Below are 24,038 nucleotides of genomic sequence, written 5' to 3'. Positions count from 1 at the left end.
AAATTTTCTGGACTTTAAGACCTTTTGTATTTTAGACTCAAGTATAAAATTAACAGTTTCTCTAATTTTTCTGGCTGTAATGCGCTCTCTTCTCTAGAAGGACAGAGTGTTTTCATAGTGATAACCCATTGTTCTATAAAGGCAAGGCAGCATTATTTTGTGGCCAGGTTGTATGAAAATGAGAATATTAACTGAAATCCTAATGGCACACATAGGTTAGTTAGGATATGCATGAAATGGCCAGCAAATGGAGTTAACTTTTATGTAATTCTTTGTAGTTTTGCTTTACTAATAAAATTTTAGTTATACCATAATATCAGCATGGAAAGTTTACATGATGGTTTTTGATTAATTCTGCAGTGTACATATCTTATTTGAAGTTGTTTCAGGTTGTCAGAGTAAAAAAGAAAAAAAAGAGTGCTTACCATTTCCTATTCCGTCTGGACCTTGTGTTTTGAGTCTTTCTCTTCTATCTTATTTTCTTTGTCGTAGGTGACAATTTGTCTGAGGCAGGAGCGGGATCAGCTATACACTCAGATACTTCAAATCAGCCCAGTGTAGCCTACTCCTCAGACCAGATGATGGGCTCTCAAATGGTTTCTAATATGCCGCAGACCGAAATAAATATTCTGGAGAAAATTTATCCATCCCAGCAACTAGTGGGACATTACCAGCAGATTTCAGGGGTGAGATGAACTGTTATATATATATATATTTTTTTAATATAAATTTATTTATTTTAATTTTGAGGCTAATTACTTTACAATATTGTATTGGTTTTTTAAAAATATATCATCAGTATATTTACTGTAAATGGGAGAATTTATCTTTTATCTTTTTGTTCTTATTTAACAGTTGCAGAAGCAGCCAAAGCTGACTCAGCCCCAAATTTTGCCTTTGGTTCAAGGTCGGTCCACTATTTTGCCTGTACACGTCTTTGGACCTCCAATTGTCTCACAACCCCAGGTTTCACCTTTAACTGTCCCAAAGGCCTCACAGATAAAGGTAAGATACATTTTAGAGGCTCTGTATTCAGTTAAACATATTTAACACTGCCTAGGGCTTCCCTGGTACCTTGGGCTTCCCTGGTAGCTCAGCTGGTAAAGAATCCACCTGCAATGCAGGAGACCCCAGTTCGATTCCTGGGTCAGGAAGATCCCCTGGAGAAGGGATAGGCTACCCACTCCAGTATTCTTGGGCTTCTCTGGTGGCTCAGATGGTAAAGAATTTGCCTGTAATATGGGAGACCTGGGTTCGATCCCTAGGTTGGGAAGATCCCCTGGAGGAGAGCATGGCAACCCACTCCAATATTCTTGCCTGGGGAATCCTCATGGACAGAGGAGCCTGGCGGGCTACAGTCCTTGGGTTCACAAAGAGTCAGACATTACTGAGCAACTAAGCACAGCACAGATTTTTCTGACAGGCAAAGGCTCTCTTACATAGATTCATCCTAGTTTATATAAAAGTCACTGAAAGCTTAAAGTTGTTTGTATTTTCCTCCACTTAAGACATTCTTCTTGAGGATGTGCCTAATATTGTGTAACTAGAATCTTGAGACACTACTTATATAATTGGAAAAGAAACTGAGAATTCCATATACGGATAAAAAATTTATTTATGACTCTAATCCCTTTTTCTTGGTTTGTTTTTTGTGTTGGACTTCTTAGCATGATTTGGATGTGGAGGGATGTCTTTTGTAGTTAATTAGAAATAGTATCTCATAGACTGTTATAATTTTTAGTACTTTGATCTAAATTCTTGACTTGTTTTGTTCACATTTATTTCTGTAGAAGAACATGTTTTTTCATTTAGACTCTCAAAGTCAACATTACTCATTTCTGACAACGAGTACACATTCTTTCTTGAGTGTTTGTATATCAGTACTATATCCTGGTTTCCTAGGTTATAGACTTTGGATACATGGTTGGGCTTTTCTTTGCCATCCCATTTTCTTTTCTCAACTTCACCATCCCCTACGTGTGTCTTCTCTCTTTGGGAATGAGATCATCTGAGCTCCTAGGCATTCTTTGTATACGATTTAGTTAGCAGCTGGTGCATCTGTTGGTTTTAAGAGATTAGTATATAGTCAAAGTTCATCAGCACACTTTTAATAACTGCCATCTCTGGGGGTATAAAACAAGATAAAATATGGTCCTTGCCCTCAAAAAGCTCAATCTTGTAGGGGAAAACATACACATACTTGACAAATGCCAGACACATTTAAAATCTGCTGGGGATATATTTGGCAACCCACTCCAGTGTTCTTGCCTGGAGAATCCCAGGGATGGGTGAGCCTGGTGGGCTTCTGTCTATGGGGTCACACAGAGTTGAACACAACTGAAGCGACTTAGCAGCAGAGGATATATTTAATATGGTATAGTTGACAGTGCATGGTGTGTGGCTAGTGTTTGTAGCTTATGTGGTATATGTTCATTCTTGAGTTCATGTTGTGGTTGGATTTATCTCTTAAGACTATAATGCAAAGTGTGTTGGATGGATGCTTAAATTATTAATAATAATTTAGGTTCAACCACATAAATATACAGGTTTGTGTATTTTGAAAAAAAAGGATAAAAAACTTATGAAAGTGTTATTTACCTATTTAAAATAAAACCTGCTGGTGTGGCTAAGTCATTTCAGTCGTGTCCGACTCTGTGACCCCATAGACGGCAGCCCACCAGGCTCCCCCGTCCCTGGGATTCTCCAGGCAAGAACACTGGAGTGGGTTGCCATTTCCTTCTCCAATGCATGAAAGTGAAAAGTGAAAGGGAAGTCGCTCAGTCGTGTCTGACCCTTTGCGACCCCATGGACTGCACCCTACCAGGCTCCTCCATCCATGGGATTTTCCAGGCAAGAGTACTGTGTGAAGTGCCATCGCCTTCTCCAAAAATAAAGTCTGCAAAGTTATAAAGAAGACAGTGAAAACCATATACTATCTCCAGCTAGAAATAAATTATCATTTATATTTGGGGGTGGAGACTCTAGATTTGACTGTGGTTCAGATCATGAACTCCTTATTGCCAAATGCAGACTGAAGTTGAAGAAAGTGGAGTAAACCACTAGACCATTCAGGTATGACCTACATCAAATCCCTTATGACTATACAGTGGAAGTGAGAAATAGATTTAAGGGACTAGATCTGATAGACAGAGTGCATGGTGAACTATGGGCAGAGGCTTGTGATATTGTACAGGAGATAGGAATCAAGACATCCCCAAGAAAAAGAAATGCAAAAAAGCAAAATGGCTGTCTGAGGAGGCCTTACAAAGAGCTGTGGAAAGAAAGGAAGCCAAAAGCAAAGGAGAAAAGGAAAGATATACCCATTTGAATGCAGAGTTCCAAAGAATAACAAGGAGAGATAAGAAAGCCTTCCTCCATGATCAATGCAAAGAAATAGAGGAAAACAATAGAATGGGAAAGACTAGAGTTCTCTTCAAGAAAATTAGAGGTACCAAGGGAACATTTCGTGCAAAGATGGGCTCAATAAAGGATAGAAATGGTATAGACCTAACAGAAGCAGAAGATATTAAGAAGAGGTGGCAGGAATACGCAGAAGAACTATACAAAAAAGATCTTCACGACCCAGATAATCATGGTGGTATGATCACTCACCTAGAGCTGGACATCCTGGAATGTGAAGTCAGGTGGGCCTTAGGAATCATCACTACGAACAGAGCTAGTGGAGGTGATGGAATTCCAGTTGAGTTATTTCAAACCCTAAAAGATGATGCTGTGAAAGTGCTGCACTCAATATGCCAGCAAATTTGGAAAACTGAGCAGTGGCCACAGGACTGGAAAAGGTCAGTTTTAATTCCAATCTGAAAGAAAAGCAATGCCAAAGAATGCTCAAACTACCGCACAATTGCACTCATCTCACACACTAGTAAAGTGATGCTTAAAATTCTCCAACCAAGCTCAGCAATTCGTGAACCATGAACTTCCAGATGTTCAAGCTGGTTTTAGAAAAGGCAGAGGAACCAGAGATCAAATTGCCAACATCCACTGGATCATCGAAAAAGCAAGAGAGTTCCAGAAAAACATCTATTTCTGCTTTATTGAATATGCCAAAAACTTTGACTGTGTAGATTGCAATAAACTGTGGAAAATTCTTCAAGTGATGGGAATACCAGACCACCTGACCTGCCTTTTGAGAAATCTGTATACAGGTCAGGAAACAACAGTTATAACTGGACATGGAACAACAGACTGGTTCCAAATAGGAAAAGGAGTACGTCAAGGCTGTATATTGTCACCCTGCTTATTTAACTTATATGCAGAGTACATCATGAGAAACGGTGAGCTGGAGGAAGCACAAGCTGGAATCAAGATTGCCGGGAGAAATATCAATAACCTCAGATATGCAGATGACACCACCCTTATGGCAGAAAGTGAAGAACTAAAGAGCCTCTTGATGAAAGTGAAAGAGGAGAGTGACAAACTTGGCTTAAAGCTCAACATTCAGAAAACTAAGATCATGGCATCCGGTCCCATCACTTCATGGCAAATAAATGGAGAAACAGGGGAAACAGTGTCAGACTTTATTTTTTGGGGCTCCTAAATCACTGCAGATGGTGATTGCAGCCATGAAATTAAAAGACGCTTACTCCTTGGAAGGAAAGTTATGACCAACCTAGACAGCATATTGAAAAGCAGAGACATTACTTTGCCAACAATGGTCTGTCTAGTCAAGGCTATCATTTTTCCAGTGGCCATGTATGGATGTGAGAGTTGGACTATAAAGAAAGCTGAACACCAAAGAATTGATGCTTTTGAACTGTGCTGTTGGAGAAGGCTCTTGAGAGTCCCTTGGACTGCAAGGAGATCCAACCAGTCCATTCTGAAGGAGATCAGCAGTGGGATTTCTTTGCAAGGAATGATGCTAAAGCTGAAACTCCAGTACTTTGGCCACCTCATGGGAAGAATTGACTCATTTGAAAAGACCTGATGCTGGGAAAGATTGAGGACAGGAGGAGAAGGGGATGACAGATGATGAGATGGTTGGATGGCATCACTAGTTCAATGGACATGAGTTTGGATGGACTCTGGGAGTTGGTAATAGACAGGGAGGCCTGGCGTTCTGGCATTCATGAGGTCGCAAAGAGTCGGACACGAGTGAGCAACTGAACTGAACTGTGTCTTTAAATCTTATGAATATATGAACTCTAGATTTGTCTTTTTGTGTACACATATAACTTTTTTTATACATACATATGTATATCACATACATACTATTTTGTAGCCTGCCTTTTTCACCTAATATTTAGAATTCACATAAGTAAGCACTTTGACCAGTGAGGGTCTTTTTATAAACCTAGTGGTTTAAGTTTTAGGAATTATTACAGGCAACCTATATGTATTCAACCAACTCTCTCCTCTCCTCTTGAGAGAGCTTCTTTGTTCCTTTTAGCTATGATATTAAAATCCTTTTGAGATTTCTCTTAGAACTTCCACTTTCTGGTGTGTGAAGGTGTCAGATTCAGTTACTCTGAATTTCTACCATGGTTTGAATGAGTTATGTGACAAGTTCAGTAAATGAGAGGCCATGAGCAATATTTTGTTGGGGGCTAGTCTCAGTCTGTTAGTGTCTTCAATTAACATTTGTTTGTGGTGTTATTAATAGAATTTTTATAGGACTAACACTATACCCAACACCTTTTGGATAAGTTCCTAAAATCTTTATAGTGTGTTAGTCTCTCAGTCGTGTCCAACTCTTTGCAACCCTATGGACTGTAGCCTGCCAGGCTCCTCTGACCATGGGATTTTCCAGGCAAGAATACTGCAGTGGGTTGCCATTTCCTTCTCTAGGGATCTTCCTTACCCAGGGACTGAACCCAGATCTCCCGCATTGCAGGCAGATCCTTTTATTTTCTGAGCCACCAGGGAAGCCCCCAAATCTTTACAACATAGCATTATTTTACCTATCATTCTGTCTGGGACTCCCCCCATTAAATTGAACATGCTATATGCATTTATTTTATTTTTAATTAAAAAATTTTTGGCTACACTCTGCAGCTTGTGGGATCTTAGTTCAATCAAGGATTGAGCCCAGGGCCCTGATAATGAGAGCACCAAGTCCTCACCATTGGAGGCCAGAGAATTCCCATGATACATGCATTTATAATTTGAATTCTTTTGCATCAGCACCAGGAACTACAGCTGAGTTTTGGAGCAGATGTACAAATTTTAGCTCAACCTGTGGCTTTAGACTTGTCAGTTACTGGAGTTCCACAACCAGTCTTGTTTATAATTTCTCCTTAGACATTGCATGCTTCACAAATGATTTCCCAGGATCTAATGGTTGGTCTTCAACTTGAACTTGACCCTAGAAATGGGAATCAGGCATTAACTAAATTACCAAATGCCAATCAAATTTCTAGTTTCTTATCAGTTAATCACCTCCAGCTTTGTCAAATTATTCTTTTGCCCAACTTGCGAGCAGTGCACAGAACGCTGGTGGTACAGCTTAGCTCCCTTCTAATTGCATTGAGGTGCATTCGAGGGCCCATTAGCCTTCACAAAAGATACATTCAGTATCCTAGCCATAATCAGTGGTATATCAGAAGTCTGTAATTCCAGATTCTTCAGTTCCACAAAGCCAGACTGCATTTAGAGAAGCATTGTTTCTAAGCCTCTATTCAGCAGCAGCCATTAATTTTACAACCTAAGATTATATTGTTGTTGTTCAGTGGCTCAGTAGTGTCTGATTCTTTTTGATCACATGGACTGCAGCACACAAGGCTTCCCTGTCCTTCACTATCTCCTAGAGTTTGCTCAAACTCATGTCCATTAAGTTAATGATGCCATCCAAGCATCTCTATCATCCCTTTCTCCTCCTGCCTTCAATGTTTCCCAGCATCAGGGCCTTTTCCAACGAGTTGGTTCTTTGCATCAGGCGGCCAAAGTACTGGAGCTTCAGCTTTAGCATCAGTCCTTCCAATGAATATTCAGGACTGATTTCCTTTAAGATTGATTGGTTTGATCTCCTTGCAGTCCAAGGGACTCTCAAGAGTCTTCTCTAGCACCACACTTCAAAAGCATCAATTCTTCAGCACTCAGCTTTCTTTATGGTCCAACTCTCACATCTGTACATGATGACTAGAAAAACCATAGCTTTAACTATACAGACCTTTGTTGGTAAAGTGATGTCTCTGCTTTTTAATATGCTGTCTAGGTTTGTTGTAGCTTTTCTTCCAAGGAGTAAGCATCTTTTATTAGATTGTTACAAATGTAATTGTAGTTTCAGACTATGAATTTTAAATCATTATATCTAGACTCAAACACATCTTTATTAATCACATCTTTATTAATCAAACTATAAACCATTACAGTCAACACATTTTTGCCAATGAGAAATAAGTTTGATTATTCTTGTAGTGTAAAAATCTGTGCTTCAGGATTCGATGAACTCTTGGAAATCATTTTCTGCATTCTGCTGGTCGTGGAAGCATTTTCCCTGTAACAAGTTGTCAAGCAACTTTTTAGTTGCTTGAAAAGTGATAGTCAGTTGGCAAGAGGTCAGGGGAATATGGCAGATGAAGTAAAATATCCTAGTCCATTTCATTCAAGTTTTGAAGTGTGGTTGTATAACGTGTGGTTGGGCATTGTCATGGAGAAGAATTAGGCCCTTTCTGTTGACCAATGCTGGCTGCAGGTGTTGCAGTTTTCAGTGCATCTCATCAATTTGCTGAGCATATCTCTCAGATATAATGGTTTTTCCAGGATTCAGAAAGCTGCAGTGGATCCTACTAGCAGCTGACCACCAAACTGACCATGACCTTTTTTTTGGTGTAAGTTTGACTTTGGAAAGTGCTTTGGAGCTTCTTTTCACACTGAGCTGTTCACTTCTGGTTGTTGTATAAAATTCACTTTTTGTCGCACATCACAGTCTGATCGAGAAATTGTTCATTGTTGTTATGTAGAATAAGTAAAGATGACAATTCAAAACAACAATTTTTTGATTTTCGGTCAGCTCATGAGACACCCACTTACTGACCGTTTTTCACCTTTCCAATTTGCTTCAAATGCTGAATGACTGTAGAATGGTTGACATTGAGTTCTTTGGCAATTTCCCACGTATGATGATGGCTCTCAGTTGGTTGTTGTCAACTTCCGATGGCTGGCCAGTACGCTCCTCATTTTTAAGGCGCTCATCTCCTTTGAAAAACTTCTTGAACCACTACTATACATTCGTTATCAATTCCTGGGCCAAATGTGTCGTTGATGTTGTGAGTTGTCTCTGCTGCTTTATGACCTATTTTGAACTCAAATAAGAAAGTTTCTCAAATTTGCTTTTTGTCTAACATCATTTCCACAGTCTAAAATAAATATAAAATAAACAACAATCAATATATAAATCATTAGCAAAAAACATAAAGCAAGAAATGTACATTAAAAGAATATATAACATAACCACATTTAAGAATGTATCCAATATTAAACAGCAAATTTCAACAATGCAAGAACCACAATTACTTTTACACCAACTTAATAACATCACCACAGAAACATGTTCAGTGGGATTGTACTCTGAAAAATCTGAAACTCATGTAAGTTGCCAGTGTCATTCAGGCCCTGAAACAGCCATCTTATTCTGTTCAACACACTTATTCAGGACCACCTGCAGAACTGCCATCCTTCCCATTGAAGGCTCCTGAGCAGCTGCACCTTGTGATACTTCCGAGGAATAAGCTTCTTAACTCATCACAGCCGACTTACCCAATAAAGGCTTCCACACAGCCTATTTATTTACTACCATCCCAGAGCATCCTGTTTACACTGTACAACCTCTAGCATCACAACCAACCTATTCTATAGACTTCTTATCCAGCCCTACCTGTGGCATAGCCCTCTTATTTGGCCCCAGTCCAAGGGTAGCCTGTTTATACAGTGGAACCTCTGGTTTGGTCTCCTTTTCCAGACCAGCCAGAATGTATAATCCAAGCAGCTTACCCTGTGAAACCTATAGAACAGCCTGCTTACCAGGCATTTGAGTATGTCCCTTATTCAGAACACACTGCTTACACCATCTAGACAACTTAGCAGACAACCTTCATCACCCAGTGAGTATACAAAGTAAATTCTTCTGATTGCAAGCAAATACATATTACAAACTGCACATCAGGACTTTTACTCAGTACCACCTTATGTAGTGCAGACTTCTGAGCAACAAGCTTATTTAACACAACCCCAAGGTTCTTCAACATTGGAGCAAAAGACATAAGTCATATTTAACATTAACCTTAGATACACAAACACATTCTATTGAGCCTTTATTTAATGTGTAGAATTCAGCCTACCCAACAAACAGATGTCAGTTTTGGGCACCAGCAGCTAAAAGCCCATTCAATTAGCATTACATCTCGGAGGGCTGTGGAAGGACAGCTTCAACACCCGGCACAAATGTCCTTCATGCTGCTGCTGCTGCTGCTGCTGTTAAGTCGCTTCATTCGTGTCCAACTCTGTGCAACCCCATAGACAGCAGCTCAGCAGGCTGCCCCGTCCCTGGGATTCTCCAGGCAAGAACACTGGAGTGGGTTGCCATTTCCTTCTCCAATGCATGAAAGTGAAAAGTGAAAGTGAAGTCACTCAGTCGTGTCCGACTCTTAGCAACCCCATGGACTGCAGCCTTCCAGGCTCCTCCGTCCATGGGATTTTCCAGGCAAGAGTACCGGAGTGGGGTGCCATTGCCTTCTCCGAATGTCCTTCATAGGCCTCTTCAAAGACCCAGATCCAGCCCCCATACTTCTCTGCACAGCATTTCCAATCATATTAACAAGAAGCCAGGCTTCTCACTCAGCTTTCTTTCATCAGCAGCAGATGACTAATTTATCTCATAGGCAAGCACAGAAAAGCCACTGTGTACCCAAGAAGATCCCCTAAATCAACAGCAGTCTTTATATATCCAACGTGCTGCTTTCCAACAGCAGGTACCTCATTCACATGCACCTAACCAGATTCAGCCATTACCAGGTATTCCAAAAGCCATTACACATGTGGCCCTGATTATATATCCTTTGCAAGAACAGTTGCAACCAGCGTCACTGAAGCACCAGCATGTAATACAGCCTTTTGAATAGCCTCGAGTGCTTCTGGCATTAGACAGGAATTAAACGTTTCCCCTGCAAAGAAACCTAGCACAGCAGTCCAGCCAGCATGCATTCAGCAGTAGTCTGCTGTCCAGCCACAGTGGCAGTCATCTTCTAGCTTAGCATTTCGTTCTGGGTCATCAGAAACACAATTACAACACCAAACTCTCATCCAGTTCTGGGATAGACCTTACAAATCAGCCATCTTCTTCTGTTCATTTGTCGCCACTTAGTATTCCAGTACAGGCTTCTACTGCCTCTCAGAGCATTTCTTTGTTACGGACAGAGCAGTATTTGCAAGGCCAACAAATTTCAAAGGTAAATTCTCCTGGGGGGAAAATATGGATGATTGTGCATTTTCTGTAATGTTCAAGGATCCAGGATATAGTGAGCTATAGTAAAAATGGCAATGGGACTGGAAGTCACAGTCCCTGTTCCTGGCTTTTTTCCTTAATCAGTAGGTAGCTTTGATTCAAGCCTTTTTAGCATTTCTTCATGAAAGAAGTGAAGGGATTAGACCAGATGATGTTAACAAAAAATATTTGAGCACCTACTTGGAATATATCAGTGAATAAAAGACAAAAATTCTTTCTGTCATTGAGTTTTGTTTCTAATGCAGGGAGACTGTCAATAACCACAATAAAAAGTAAATTATATAATACAGTAAAGGGTTGTTATTCAGTCACTCAGTCATGTCTGACTCTTTGCGACCCCATGGACTGTACCACACCAGGCTTCCCTGTCCTTCACTATCTCCCGGTGTTTGCTCAGTGGAGGCTAAGGAGGAAAGTGGGTTGCAATTTTAAATAAGGTGATGATCTGGGTAGGCCTCATTGAGAAGGTTGACAAATTCAGCACACACTTGAAAGAGGTGAGGGAGTCCTTAGTGCACATTTCAGGCAGAGGGACTTTGAGAGAAAAGTGGGTTTGGCATGTTTGAAGAACAGCAAGTCCTAATACGTTTCAAGTCTATGGCTATCTTACTGTTCTACATTTATTATATAGCATTGGATTTTATGGGATGATAATAATGAGCACTACTGAGTGATTCTTAGGTGCCAAATACTGTTCTAATGGCTCTATGTGTACTATCCTCAAAACAACCCTATGAATAGTAGCTTTCATTAAGGGTAATTGAGGTTCAGAGAGGTTAAATAACTTTCTGAGTATCATATGAGAGGGCCAGGATTTCAACCCAGACCACCTAGCTGCAGAGGCTGTTCCCTTAAATCATTACATCATCCATCCTCTTTAAAAGATAGCTATTCTCCCTGCCAGAATTTGAGTAAAAGAACATGATGACTTCAGTGAGATGTAGTTAACTCATGGGATCGATTGAATTAATTAAAGGTAGGAACTGAGAATTCACTTTATTTTTTCTCTTCTGTTCTGATTCAGGTATTTCTAAAGACTGAATTTATTGAGTTTAGCTAATAAAATGCTTTGAGGTCCTTAGGTGATAGATGTGCTATGAGTTTTTTTTCTTTTTACTGGTGATATTACTGTTTTAAACAGCTATGATCTTAAGTATTGTGTATTTTATGAAATTTCTTCTTCATCAGGGGCATAAAGTATAATGAATTCTAATGTGTGCATGTTAACTTCTATCAGGAATGATCAAGGATTAATAAAGGTCTTTGAAGTTTCTTCAAATCATGCTATTCCAGGACATTCCTTTAGAATAAATTTTTTCACAAGGTATTTTAGATTGGAATGTTCATTTCTGTGGGCATGTGTTGTATACTTTCCTTACCTAATTAAAAATTAGAAAAGACCCTGATGCTGGGAAAGATTGAAGGCAGGAGGAGAAGGGGACAACAGAAGACGAGACGGTTGGATGGAATCATCGACTCAATGGACATGAATTTGAGCAAGCTCCGGGAGATGGTGAAGGACAGGGAAGCCTGGCATGCTGCAGCTCATGGAGTTGCAAAGAGTTGGACATGACTGAGTGGCTGAACAACAAATTAAAATCGGCCCCCCAGCATTTTATTAAGAAGAATTTCAAAGATACAGAAAAGTTGAAGAAAAAGTGAATGTACATATATCTACCAGCCAGATTATACAGTTAATTTTTGTTGTATTTGGTCTATCTCTTATCTATCAACTACTTTATCCATTTATCAGTAAATTCGAAATTAAAGTTGCTGACATTAGTATATTTTATCCATAAACACTTCAGCATGCATATCATTGACTAGAATTCAGTATTTGTTTATATTTTTTAGTTTAAATTTTTTTTGAACTTTTTCCTTTTTTTAATTTAAATTTATTTATTTTAATTGGAGGCTAATTACTTTACAGTATTGTATTGGTTCTGCTACACATCAACATGAATCTGCCACGGGGGTGTACACATGTTCCCCATCCTGAACCCCCCTCCCACCTCCTTCCCCATACCATCCCTCCAGGTCATCCCAGTGCACCAGCCCCAAGGATCCTGTATCGAACCTGAACTGGTGATCCATTTCTTATATGATATTATACATGTTTCCGTGCCATTCCCCCAGATCATCCCACCCTCTCCCTCTCCCACAGTTTAAATTTATGTGCAGTAAAATGCAGAGATCATAATTCATTGAGTTTTGACAAATGCTTACACCTCTGTAACCCAAACCATTATAAAAATTTAAAAAAGATGTTGGCAAATATTTTCTGTAGGGTTTAGATAGTAACTATTTTAAGCTTTGTGCTCTATGTAGTCTCCATTGCATTTACTCAACTCTGCTATTGCATGTGTGAAAGCAGCCATAAACAATATATAAGATATTTGGCATGACCGTGTTCCAATACAACTTTATTCACAAAAATGATTGGTGTACCAGGTTTGGCTTGCAGGCTGTAGCTTGCCCACATGATAAACAATATTGCTATTACTGCAGGAATTTCCTTCATTCCCCTTCCCAGTCAGTGTCCAACCACACACCTCCCACCAGTTGACCACTGTTGATTTTTTTTTTTCACCGTAGATTAATTTACCCTGCTCTAGACCTTCATAGAAATGGAATCACACAGTATGTACTCCTGTGTAAGATTTCTCTCATTCAGTATGTTTTAAAGATTGATCCATGTTGTGTGTATTAGTTTTTTTTGGGTGGGAGCTATTATGAATAAAGCTGTAATGAACATTCTTGTATAAGTCTTTCTGTTAATACATGTATTCATTTCTCCTGAATAATACCCAGTTGTAGAATTTGCTGGGTCATAGGATAGCTGTTTAACTTTTTAAGAATTCTCAGTTTTCCAAATTGGCTGCTAACACCAGCAATATATGAGAGATTCACACCCTTGCCAACATTAATTTTAGTTATTCTGGTGAGTATGTGTGTGTGTGCTTAGTCGCTCAGTCGTATCCAATTCTTTATGACTCCATGGAGTGTAGCCTGCCAGGCACCTCTGTCCATGGATTTTTTCAGGCAAGGAATATTGGAGTGAGTTGCCATTTCCTACTCCAGGGCATCTTCCTGACCCAGGGATCAAACCTGTGTCTCTTGTGTCTCCTGCATTTTCTGCATTTGCAGGAAGATTCTTTACCACTGCGCCACCTGGGAAGCCCCTGGTGAATGTGTAGTAGTACCTTATTGTGGTTTTAATTTGTGCTTCCCTGATGACTGATATTAAGCACCTTTTTGTATACTTAGTGGCCTTTGTCTGTCTTTATATGGGGTTATATCCTATGTAAATGCATCATAAATTGAAATAGAAAATGCTGTTAATATACTTAACTTACTGAACATCATAGCTTAACCTAGCCTACCTTACATGTGTTCAAATCATTTACACTAGCCTACAGTTGGGTAAAATCATCTAACACAAAGGCTATTTTATAATAAAGTCTTGAATATTTCTTGCAGCTTACTGAGCACTGTACTGAAAGTGAAAAACAGAATAGTTGTAAATGTATTGATTGTTTATTCTCATGATCACATGGCTGACTCAGGAGCTGTGGCTCACTGCCACTACCCAGCATCACAGAAAAGTATTATACTACATAGTTAGTCTAAGAGAAGTCAATATTCAAAAATAAAAGTACAATTTCTACTAAATGTGTATTGCTTTCACACCATTATATGGTTAGAAAAAATATTGTGTCAAAGACCAAAAGTCAAAGACCATCTGTATTCTTTCCCTATTGAATAGACTTGGCACTCTTTTTTTTAAGACATAGCACTCAATGAAAATCAGTTGAATATAAAAGCATGAGTCCTCCAATTTTGTTTTACTTTTTCAAGACTATTTTAGCATTTCTGTGTCGCTTGCACCTCCATATGATTTTAAAATCAAGTTTGCAAAAAGAAAAAGAATCTCCTCCCAATATCCAGGTTTTAATAGAGATTGATTTAGTTCTGAATAGTATTGTTCCCTAATAATAATCTTCCAATCCATCAACATGGGATATCTTTTCATTAAATTTTGTGTTCTTTAATTTCTTTCAGCAACATTTTATAGTTTTCAGTATACAAGTCTTACACCCTTATTCTTTTTTATGTTATTGTAAGTGAAATTGGTTTCTTAATTTCCTTTTTGGATTGCTCATTGGTGATGTATAGATATAACTGATTTTTGAGTGCTGTTCTGGTATTCTGTAACTTTACTAAAATAGTTTATTAGCTCTAATAGGTTTTTGTGGGTTTTTTTTTTTTTTTTTTTTTTAGGGTTTCTTTTTTTTTTTTTTCTAATTTTATTTTATTTTTAAACTTTACATAATTGTATTAGTTTTGCCAAATATCAAAATGAATCCGCCACAGGTATACATGTGTTCCCCATCCCGAACCCTCCTCCCTCCTCCCTCCCTATACCATCCCTCTGGGCCATCCCAGTGCACCAGCCCCAAGCATCCAGCATCGTGCATCGAACCTGGACTGGCAACTTGTTTCCTACATGATATTTTACATGTTTCATTGCCATTCTCCCAAATCTTCCCACCCTCTCCCTCTCCCACAGAGTCCATAAGACTGTTCTATACATCAGTGTCTCTTTTGCTGTCTCGTACACCGGGTTATTGTTACCATCTTTCTAAATTCCATATATATGCATTAGTATACTGTATTGGTGTTTTTCCTTCTGGCTTACTTCACTCTGTATAATAGGCTCCAGTTTCATCCACCTCATTAGAACTGATTCAAATGTATTCTTTTTAATGGCTGAGTAATACTCCATTGTGTATATGTACCACAGCTTTCTTATCCATTCATCTGCTGATGGACATCTAGGTTGCTTCCATGTCTTGGCTATTATAAACAGTGCTGCGATGAACATTGGGGTACACGTGTCTCTTTCCCTTCTGGTTTCCTCAGTGTGTATGCCCAGCAGTGGGGTTGCTGGATCATAAGGCAGTTCTATTTCCAGTTTTTTAAGGAATCTCCACACTGTTCTCCATAGTGGCTGTACTAGTTTGCATTCCCACCAACAGTGTAAGAGGGTTCCCTTTTCTCCACACCCTCTCCAGCATTTATTATTTGTAGACTTTTGGATCGCAGCCATTCTGACTGGTGTGAAATGGTACCTCATAGTGGTTTTGATTTGCATTTCTCTGATAATGAGTGATGTTGAGCTTCTTTTCATGTGTTTGTTAGCCATCTGTATGTCTTCTTTGGAGAAATGTCTATTTAGTTCTTTGGCCCATTTTTTGATTGGGTCGTTTATTTTTCTGGAGTTGAGCTGTAGGAGTTGCTTGTATATATTTGAGATTAGTTGTTTGTCGGTTGCTTCATTTGCTATTATTTTCTCCCATTCTGAAGGCTGTCTTTTCACCTTGCTAATAGTTTCCTTTGATGTGCAGAAGCTTTTAAGGTTAATTAGGTCCCATTTGTTTATTTTTGCTTTTATTTCCAATATTCTGGGAGGTGGGTCATAGAGGATCCTGCTGTGATGTATGTCGGAGAGTGTTTTGCCTATGTTCTCCTCTAGGAGTTTTATAGTTTCTGGTCTTAGGTTTAGATCTTTAATCCATTTTGAGTTTATTTTTGTGTATGGTGTTAGAAAGTGGTCCAGTTTCATTCTTTTACAAGTGGTTGACCAGATTTCCCAGCACCACTTGTTAAAGAGATTGTCTTTAATCCATTGTATATTCTTGCCTCCTTTGTCAAAGATAAGGTGTCCATATGTGCGTGGATTTATCTCTGGGCTTTCTATTTTATTCCATTGATCAATATTTCTGTCTTTGTGCCAGTACCATACTGTCTTGATAACTGTGGCTTTGTAGTAGAGCCTGAAGTCAGGTAGGTTGATTCCTCCAGTTCCATTCTTCTTTCTCAAGATCGCTTTGGCTATTCGAGGTTTTTTTGTATTTCCATATTGTTTTTGTTTTTTGGTGGATTCATCATTTGTCAGGACTTTATGTAAGATATTATCATCTTTTTTTTTCCAATTTAGATGCTTTTATTTCTTTTTCTTCCTAATTGCTTTTTCTAGAACTTCCAGTAGTTGTTCCTGATCTTAGTGAGAAAGCTTTCAATGTTTCATCATTAAGTATGATGATCTTTTAATTAGTGTAATAGCCCCATAACTTCATCCTTAGTAATTCTTTCCTCTGAATTCTGCATTTTCTAATATTACATACCCACTCCTGCTTTCTTTTGACTAATGTTAGCATGATATATCTTTTGCCATCCTTCAGTTTTCAACCTGTTTATCTTATGTTTAAGTGAGTTACTTGCAAAAAGCACATTTGTAGTTGTTGTTCAGTTGCTAAGTCATGTCCAACTTTTGTGACCCCATGGACTGCAGCATGATGCCAAGCTCCTCTGTCCTCTATCATCTCCCAGAGTTTACTCAAATTCATGTCCATTGAGTCAGTGATGGTATCTAACCATCTCATCCTCTGCCACCCACTTCTCCTCATGCCCTCAATCTTTCCCAGCATCAGGGTCTTTTCTGATGAGTCAGCTCTTTGCATCAGGTGGCCAAAGTACTGGAGCTTCAGCTTAAACATCAGTCTTTCCGATGAATATTCAGGGTTGATTTCCTTTAGGATTGACTGGTTTGGTTTCTTTGCTGTTCAAGGGACTCTCAAGAATCTTCTCCAGCACAATTTAAAAGCATCAGTTCTTTGGCGCTCAGCCTTCTTTATGGTCCATCTCTCACATCCTTACATGACTACCAGAAAAACTGTAGCTTTGACTTATCCAGACCTTTGTGAACAAAGTAAGTGATGTCTCTGCTTTTTAATATGCTATCTAGGTTTGCCAGAACCTTCCTTCCAGGGAACAAGAATCTTTTAATTTCATGGCTGCAGTCCCTGTCTGCAGTGATTTTGGATCCCAAGAAAATAAAATCTGTTACTGCTTCCACTTTTTCCCCTTCTATTTGCCATGAAGTGATGGGACCGGATGCCATGATCTTAGATATGTGAATGTTTATTTTCAAACCAGCTTTTTCACTCTCCCATATCAGCTTTATGAAGAGGCTCTTTAGTTCCTCTTCACTTTGTGCCATTGGGGTGGTATCATCTGCATATATGAACCAGTCTGTTGTTCCATGTCCGGTTCTAACTGTTGCTTCTTGACCTGCATATAGGTTTCTCAGGAGGCAGGTAAGGTGGTCTGGTATTCCCTTCTCTTTAAGAATTTTCCACAGTTTATTGTGATCCACATAGTCAAAGGCTTTAAGGTACTCAATAAACCAGAAGTAGATGTTCTTCTGAAATTCCCTGCTTTCTCCATTATCCAACATACGTTTGCAACCTGATCTCTGGTTCATCTGCCTTTTCTAAATGCAGCTTGCACATCTGAAAGTTCTCAATTCATGTACTATTGAAGTCTCGCTCTAAGGATTTTGAGCATAACCTTGCTAGCATGTGAAATAAGCACAATTGTATGGTAGTTTGAATATTCTTTGGCATTGCCCTTCTTTGGGATTGGAATGAAAATTGACCTTTTTGAGTCCTGTGGCCCCTGCTGAGTTTTCCAAATTTGCTGGCATATTGAGTGCAGAACATTCACAGCATCCTCTTTAGGATTTGAAATAGCTCAGCTGAAATTCCATCACCTCCACTAGCTTTGTTGGTAGTAATGCTTCCTGAGGCACACTTGACTTCACATTCAGGGATGTCCGGCTCTAGGTGAGTTACCACACCATTGTGGTTTGGCTTTTTTTTTTAATTAATTTATTTGTTAGTTGGAGGCTAATTAATTTACAGTATTGTAGTGGTTTTCACTATACATTGACATGAATTAGCCATAGGTATACATGTGTTCTCCATCCTGAACACCCCTTCCACCTCCCTCCCCATCCCATCCCTCTGGGTCATCCCAGTGCACCAGCCCTGAGCACCCTTTCTCATGCATCGAACCTGGACTGGCAATCTGTTTCACATATGTTAATATCCATGTTTCAATGCTATTCTCTCAGATCATCACACCCTCGCCTTCTCCCACAGAGTCCAAAAGACTGTTCTATACATCTGTGTCTCTTTTGCTGTCTCACATACAGGGTTATCGTTACCATCTTTCTAAATTCCATATATATGCGTTAGTATCTATATTGGTGTTTTTCTTTCTGGCTTACTTCACTCTGTATAATAGGCTCCAGTTTCATCCACCTCATTAGAACTGATTCAAATGTATTCTTTTTAATGGCTGGGTAATATTCCATTGTGTATATGTACCAAAGCTTTCTTATCCATTCATCTGCTGATGGACATCTAGGTTGCTTCCATGTCCTGGCTATTATAAACAGTGCTGCAACGAACATTAGGGTACACGTGTTTCTTTCAATTCTGGTTTCCTCGTTGTATATGCCCAGCAGTGGGATTGCTGGGTCATATGGCAGTTCTATTTCCAGTTTTTAAAGGAATCTCCACACTGTTCTCCATAATAGCTGTACTAGTTTACATTCCCACCAACAGTGTAAGAGGGTTCCCTTTTCTCCACACCCTCTCCAACATTTATTGTTTGTAGATTTTTGGATAGCAGCCATTCTGACTGGCGTGAGATGGTACCACATTGTGGTTTTGATTTGCATTTCTCTGATAATGAGTGATGTTGAGCATCTTTTCATGTGTTTGTTAGCCATCTGTATGTCTTCTTTGGAGAAAGGTCTGTTTAGTTCTTTGGCCCATTTTTTGATTGGGTCGTTTATTTTTCTGGAATTGAGCTGCAGGAGTTGCCTGTATATTTTTGAGATTAATTCTTTGTCAGTTGCTTCGTTTGCTATTATTTTCTCCCATGCTGAAGGCTGTCTTTTCATTTTGCTTATAGTTTCCTTCATTGTGCAAAAGGTTTTTAAGTTTAATTAGGTCCCATTTATTTATTTTTGTTTTTATTTCCATTACTCTGGGAGGTGGGTCATAGTAGATCCTGCTGTGATTTATATCGGAGTGTTTTGCCATGTTCTCCTCTAGGAGTTTTATAGTTTCTGGTCTTACATTTAGATCTTTAATGCATTTTGAGTTTATTTCTGTGTATGGTATTAGAAAGTATTCTAGTTTCATTCTTTTACAGGTGGTTGACCAGTTTTCCCAGCACCACTTGTTAAAGAGATTGTCTTTTCTCCATTGTATATTCTTGCCTCCTTTGTCTAAGATAAGGTGTCCATAGGTGCATGGATTTATCTCTGGGCTTTCTATTTTGTTCCATTAATCTATATTTCTGTCTTTGTGCCTGTACCATACTGTCTTGATGACTGTGGCTTTGTAGTAGAGCCTGAAGTCAGGCAGGTTGATTCTTCCAGTTCCATTCTTTCTCGAGATTGCTTTGGCTATTCGAGGTTTTTTGTATTTCCATACAAATTGTGAAATTATTTGTTCCAATTCTCTGAAAAATACCATTGGGAGCTTGATAGGGATTGCATTGACTGTATAGATTGCTTTGGGTATTATACTCATTTTCACTATATTGATTCTTCTGATCCATGAACATGGTATATTTCTCCATCTATTTGTGTCATCTTTGATTTCTTTCACCAGTGTTTTATAGTTTTCTATATATAGGTCTTTTGTTTTTATAGTTAAATTTATTCCTAAGTATTTCATTCTTTTCATCACAATGGTGAATGGAATTGTTTCCTTAATTTCTCTTTCTGGTTTCTCATTGTTAGTGTATAGGAATACAAGGGATTTCTGTGTATTAATTTTATATCCTGCAAGTTTACTATATTCATTGATTAGCTATAGCAATTTTCTGGTGGAGCCTTTAGGGTTTTCTATGTAGAGGATCATGTCATCTGCAAACAGTGAGAGTTTTCTTCTTCTTTTCCAGTCTAAGTTCCTTTTATTCCTTTTTCTTCTCTGATTGCTGTGGCTAAAACTTCGAAAACTGTGTTGAATAGTGGTGGTGAGAGTGGGCACTGTTGTCTTTTTCCTGACTTTAGGGGAAATGCTTTCAATTTTTCACCATTGAGGATAATGTTTTCTGTGGGTTTATCATATATGGCTTTTATTATATTGAGGTATGTTCCTTCTATGACTGCTTTCTTGAGGGCATGGTTTGGCTTTTTATCCACTCTGCCAGTGTCTCCCTTTTAATTGGCATATTTAGACTACATTTAAAATAATTATTGGTATCTTAGGACTTAGTCTACCACTTAATTTATTTTAATGTTTTACATACTTTTTAAAAAATTTATTTATTTTTTATTGAAGGATAATTGCTTTACAGAATTTGGCTGTTTTCTGTCAAACCTCAACATGAATCAGCCATAGGTATACATATATCCTCTCCCTTTTGAAACTCCCTCCCATCTCCCTCCCTATCCCACCCCTCTAGGTTGATACATAGCCCCTGTTTGAGTTTCCTGATCCATACAGCAATTCCCTTTGGCTATCTATTTTACATATGGTAATGTAAGTTCTCATGTTGCTCTTTCCATACATCTCAGCTTCTCCTCCCCTCTCCCCATGTCCATACGTCTGTTCTCTGTCATTTTAGTATTTGCTTTTCCCCTATGTTTTTCTTTCCTTTATTTCTCTTTTTTTGCTTTACTATGGAGTACTTGTAAATTTTTTCAAATTCCTACTTGTTTTATTTACACTTTTTTGGGTATATTGGGATATAGTTTACTTAGTGATTGCTCTTTCTATTTTTTTAAATGTTTATATTTTATTGAAGTATAGTTAACCTACAATGTTTCAGGTGCACAACTAGGTGATTCAGTTATACAAATAGACACATATTATTTTTGAAATTATTTTCCATCATAGGTTGTTACAAAATATTGACTCTAGTTCCCTATGCTATACAGTAAACCTTTGTTGCTTGTTGCATATCTATTTTTTAATTAGACATCTAGCATTCTATTCATATTAAGTCAAACGAGTAGAAGTAAAACATAATTTTTTTTGTTAGGCAAAAATCCATAAGTTTTCTACAATATATATTATACATATATATATGTATATATACAAAAGCTTTTCTACTACACTTGATAAAAGCTTGAGAAAGAACATCAAAAAATATGAGAGATAGAGAAATTGTAGAACATAAACTAAATGAAATAGGAGTTCTGAATATGAAATAGAAAAAGTGAAACAAACTGGATAAAAGTAAAAGATAATCATATAGTCCAGTTGTTTTTAAACATGACTGTTTATTAGAAACATATCTGGAGTTCTGATGAAAAAAAGCAATACCTGAGCATTTGTATTTTTCATAAAATTTCAAGATATTTCGGATATGCATCTGGTTTTTAAAAAGTCATTTCTGGTTTTTCTATTAGATCCTAGTTTTGGTGATATAGAGTTCTAATATTTTTCTGTTGACCAATCATGATACAATGGTATTAAGTGAGTAGTAGTTACATAATCACAATAGTAAAAAATATTTATCAGTTTTCACAATCAATAGCTAGACAAAAAATAAAAGATAATTACAATTGCAAGCCATAATGGGAACACGATTAACTTAACGAGATAAAATAATTACATACAATTTGGGATGTGAAGCAGAATGATGAGGTAAGTGAAAGTGCATACATGCACATGTTTTCACCCACCCAACCAGTCTGTGTCTTTTGGTTGGTGCATTTAATCTATTTACATTTAAGATAATAATCGATATGTATGATCCTATAACCATTTTCTTAACTTTTTGGGTTTATTTTCTGTAGGTCTTTTCCTTCTCTTGTTTTCTATATAGAGAAGTTCCTTTAGCATTTGTTGTAAAGCTGGTTTGGTGGTGCTGAATTTTCTTAACTTTTGCTTCTCTGAAAAGCTTTTGATTTCTCCATCAAATCTGAAGGCATCTACAAATGCCTTAATTGTAAGTATCTATATACTGAAAGGACTTTCTTCTGTTTGTTGCCAAACTTAATTTAATGGCATACCTGACATTTCTTTTTAAAGCAGGTTCATTCTTTTACATTAAGGATTACATAATTGGTATGTGTAAGCCCTATCGAACAGAATTGAATATTCTTAAAATATTTCAATAGTTAACCTGTATTCTTGACTTAAAATATAATGTAACAATATTTATGTTGAAAAATTTTAAAATATTTGTAATGCAAAAATATTTCTAAGGAACAAGGAACACCCATATATCCATCACCCAACTTAATAAATAAAAAATTATCAGTGCATTTGCAGTCTCCTGGAGACTTGTATTTTTCTATAAGACTTAAAATTTCATGGAAATGGTATCTTAACATTTATATTCTTCTGCAGTTTTGAAAAAAAATAACATTGTAATATTAATTAAGCTACATGGTGATATATATAGTTCTAGTTCATTCATTTTCCCATCTCCCATTGATGTACAATTGAATTCTTTCCATTAATTTGCTTATTCCTCCATTTCTGGACCATTACTTTGGGATAGAGTTTGTATTATTAATTTTAATGGTTGCTAAGCCTCCTCCCATGTTTTTGCCTTTTTTTTGGCTTATTACCTTATATTTAAAAGTGAAGGTCTGATTGATCAGCATTAGGAGCTGATTTGGGGTTCCTTTCCTTAATTAAAGTATGTTAACTTTGTGGCTTTTAGTTTATTAATCTTCACCTCATATCTCAAGAATGCCTGCAGTAGCAAAAAATCTTTTGTAGTTTGCTGTTCTGTGTGTGATGTTTAAGGGCTGTTTCTGAAGCCTGTCAGGTTCTTCATTTTTAACTACTCTCCGAAGAAAATTTCTTATAAATATATGAATCTTCTCCATAAGAGCAAAAGAAAAAAAAATTAGTTCAGGATCTAATCCAGGATAACTGGTTGCATTTTATTGTTATGCTTCTTTCATAGTTTCTTCTAATTTGGAACAGATTTTTTTTTTTTTAGTCTTTCTTTGTCTCTCATGACCTTGACATTTTTGATGAGTATAGGTCAGTTTTTTTTTTTTTTTTTTTTTTTGTAGAATTTCAACCCATTTTTAGAGTTAGTCTGATGTTTCTGTGTGATTAGATTCAAGTTAATGCATTGTGGCAGGAATACTGTAACGGTGATGTTGGGTCCTTTTCATTGTATCATATCAGGAGGCACAAGATGTCCCTTGTTTTATTATTGATGATGTTAATCACTGGGCTAAGGCAATATCTATCAGGTTTTTCCACTGAAATGTTATCATTTATTACTTTATAACTGGGCTTCCCTGGTGGCTCAGTGGTAAAGAATCTGCCTGCCAATGCAGGAGACACAGGAGACATGGGTTTGATCCCTGGGTCAGGAAGCTCCCCTGGAGAAGGGAATGGCAACCCACTGCAGTATTCTTGCCTGGAAAATTCCATAGACAGAGGAGCCTGGCAGGCTACAGTCCATGGGGTCGCAAAGGGTCAGACACAGCTGAGCACACACACATGCATTATAATTAGGTAATTTGTGGCAAGTTACTTTGAGACTCTGTTTATTTTAAAACTTTACTCAGTTTTGGTAGCCATTGAAGATTTCTTACCTGTAGCAATCACTATGGTGATTGCCAAATGTTGATTTTGGGATTTGTGTTTATTATTTAAATAAAAGCAGGGGCATCACTTTGCTGACAAAGGTCCGTATAGTCAAAGCTATGGTTTTTCCAGTAGTCATACATAGA

At 37.8% G+C, this 24,038-nt stretch overlaps 1 protein-coding gene across 5 annotated transcripts in view; it reads left to right on the top strand.

The window, feature by feature from the left end:
- Positions 1-24,038, top strand: part of WNK3 (WNK lysine deficient protein kinase 3) — a 190,520-nt gene that overhangs the window by 80,557 nt on the left and 85,925 nt on the right. For all 5 annotated transcript variants that reach the window (XM_070783788.1, XM_070783789.1, XM_070783787.1 and 2 more), the window contains 2 exons: positions 493-686; positions 856-1,005. In XM_070783788.1, the coding sequence (XP_070639889.1) occupies positions 493-686; positions 856-1,005 (344 nt within the window). The remainder of the gene's footprint in view (positions 1-492; positions 687-855; positions 1,006-24,038) is intronic.

The sequence above is a fragment of the Bos indicus genome, chromosome X, assembly GCF_029378745.1.
Source record: "Bos indicus isolate NIAB-ARS_2022 breed Sahiwal x Tharparkar chromosome X, NIAB-ARS_B.indTharparkar_mat_pri_1.0, whole genome shotgun sequence".
In the NCBI taxonomy this organism is placed as follows: Eukaryota; Metazoa; Chordata; class Mammalia; order Artiodactyla; family Bovidae; genus Bos; species Bos indicus.
The sequence above is the reverse complement of the archived record's forward strand: the minus strand, read 5'-3'. Positions and strand labels throughout refer to the sequence as shown.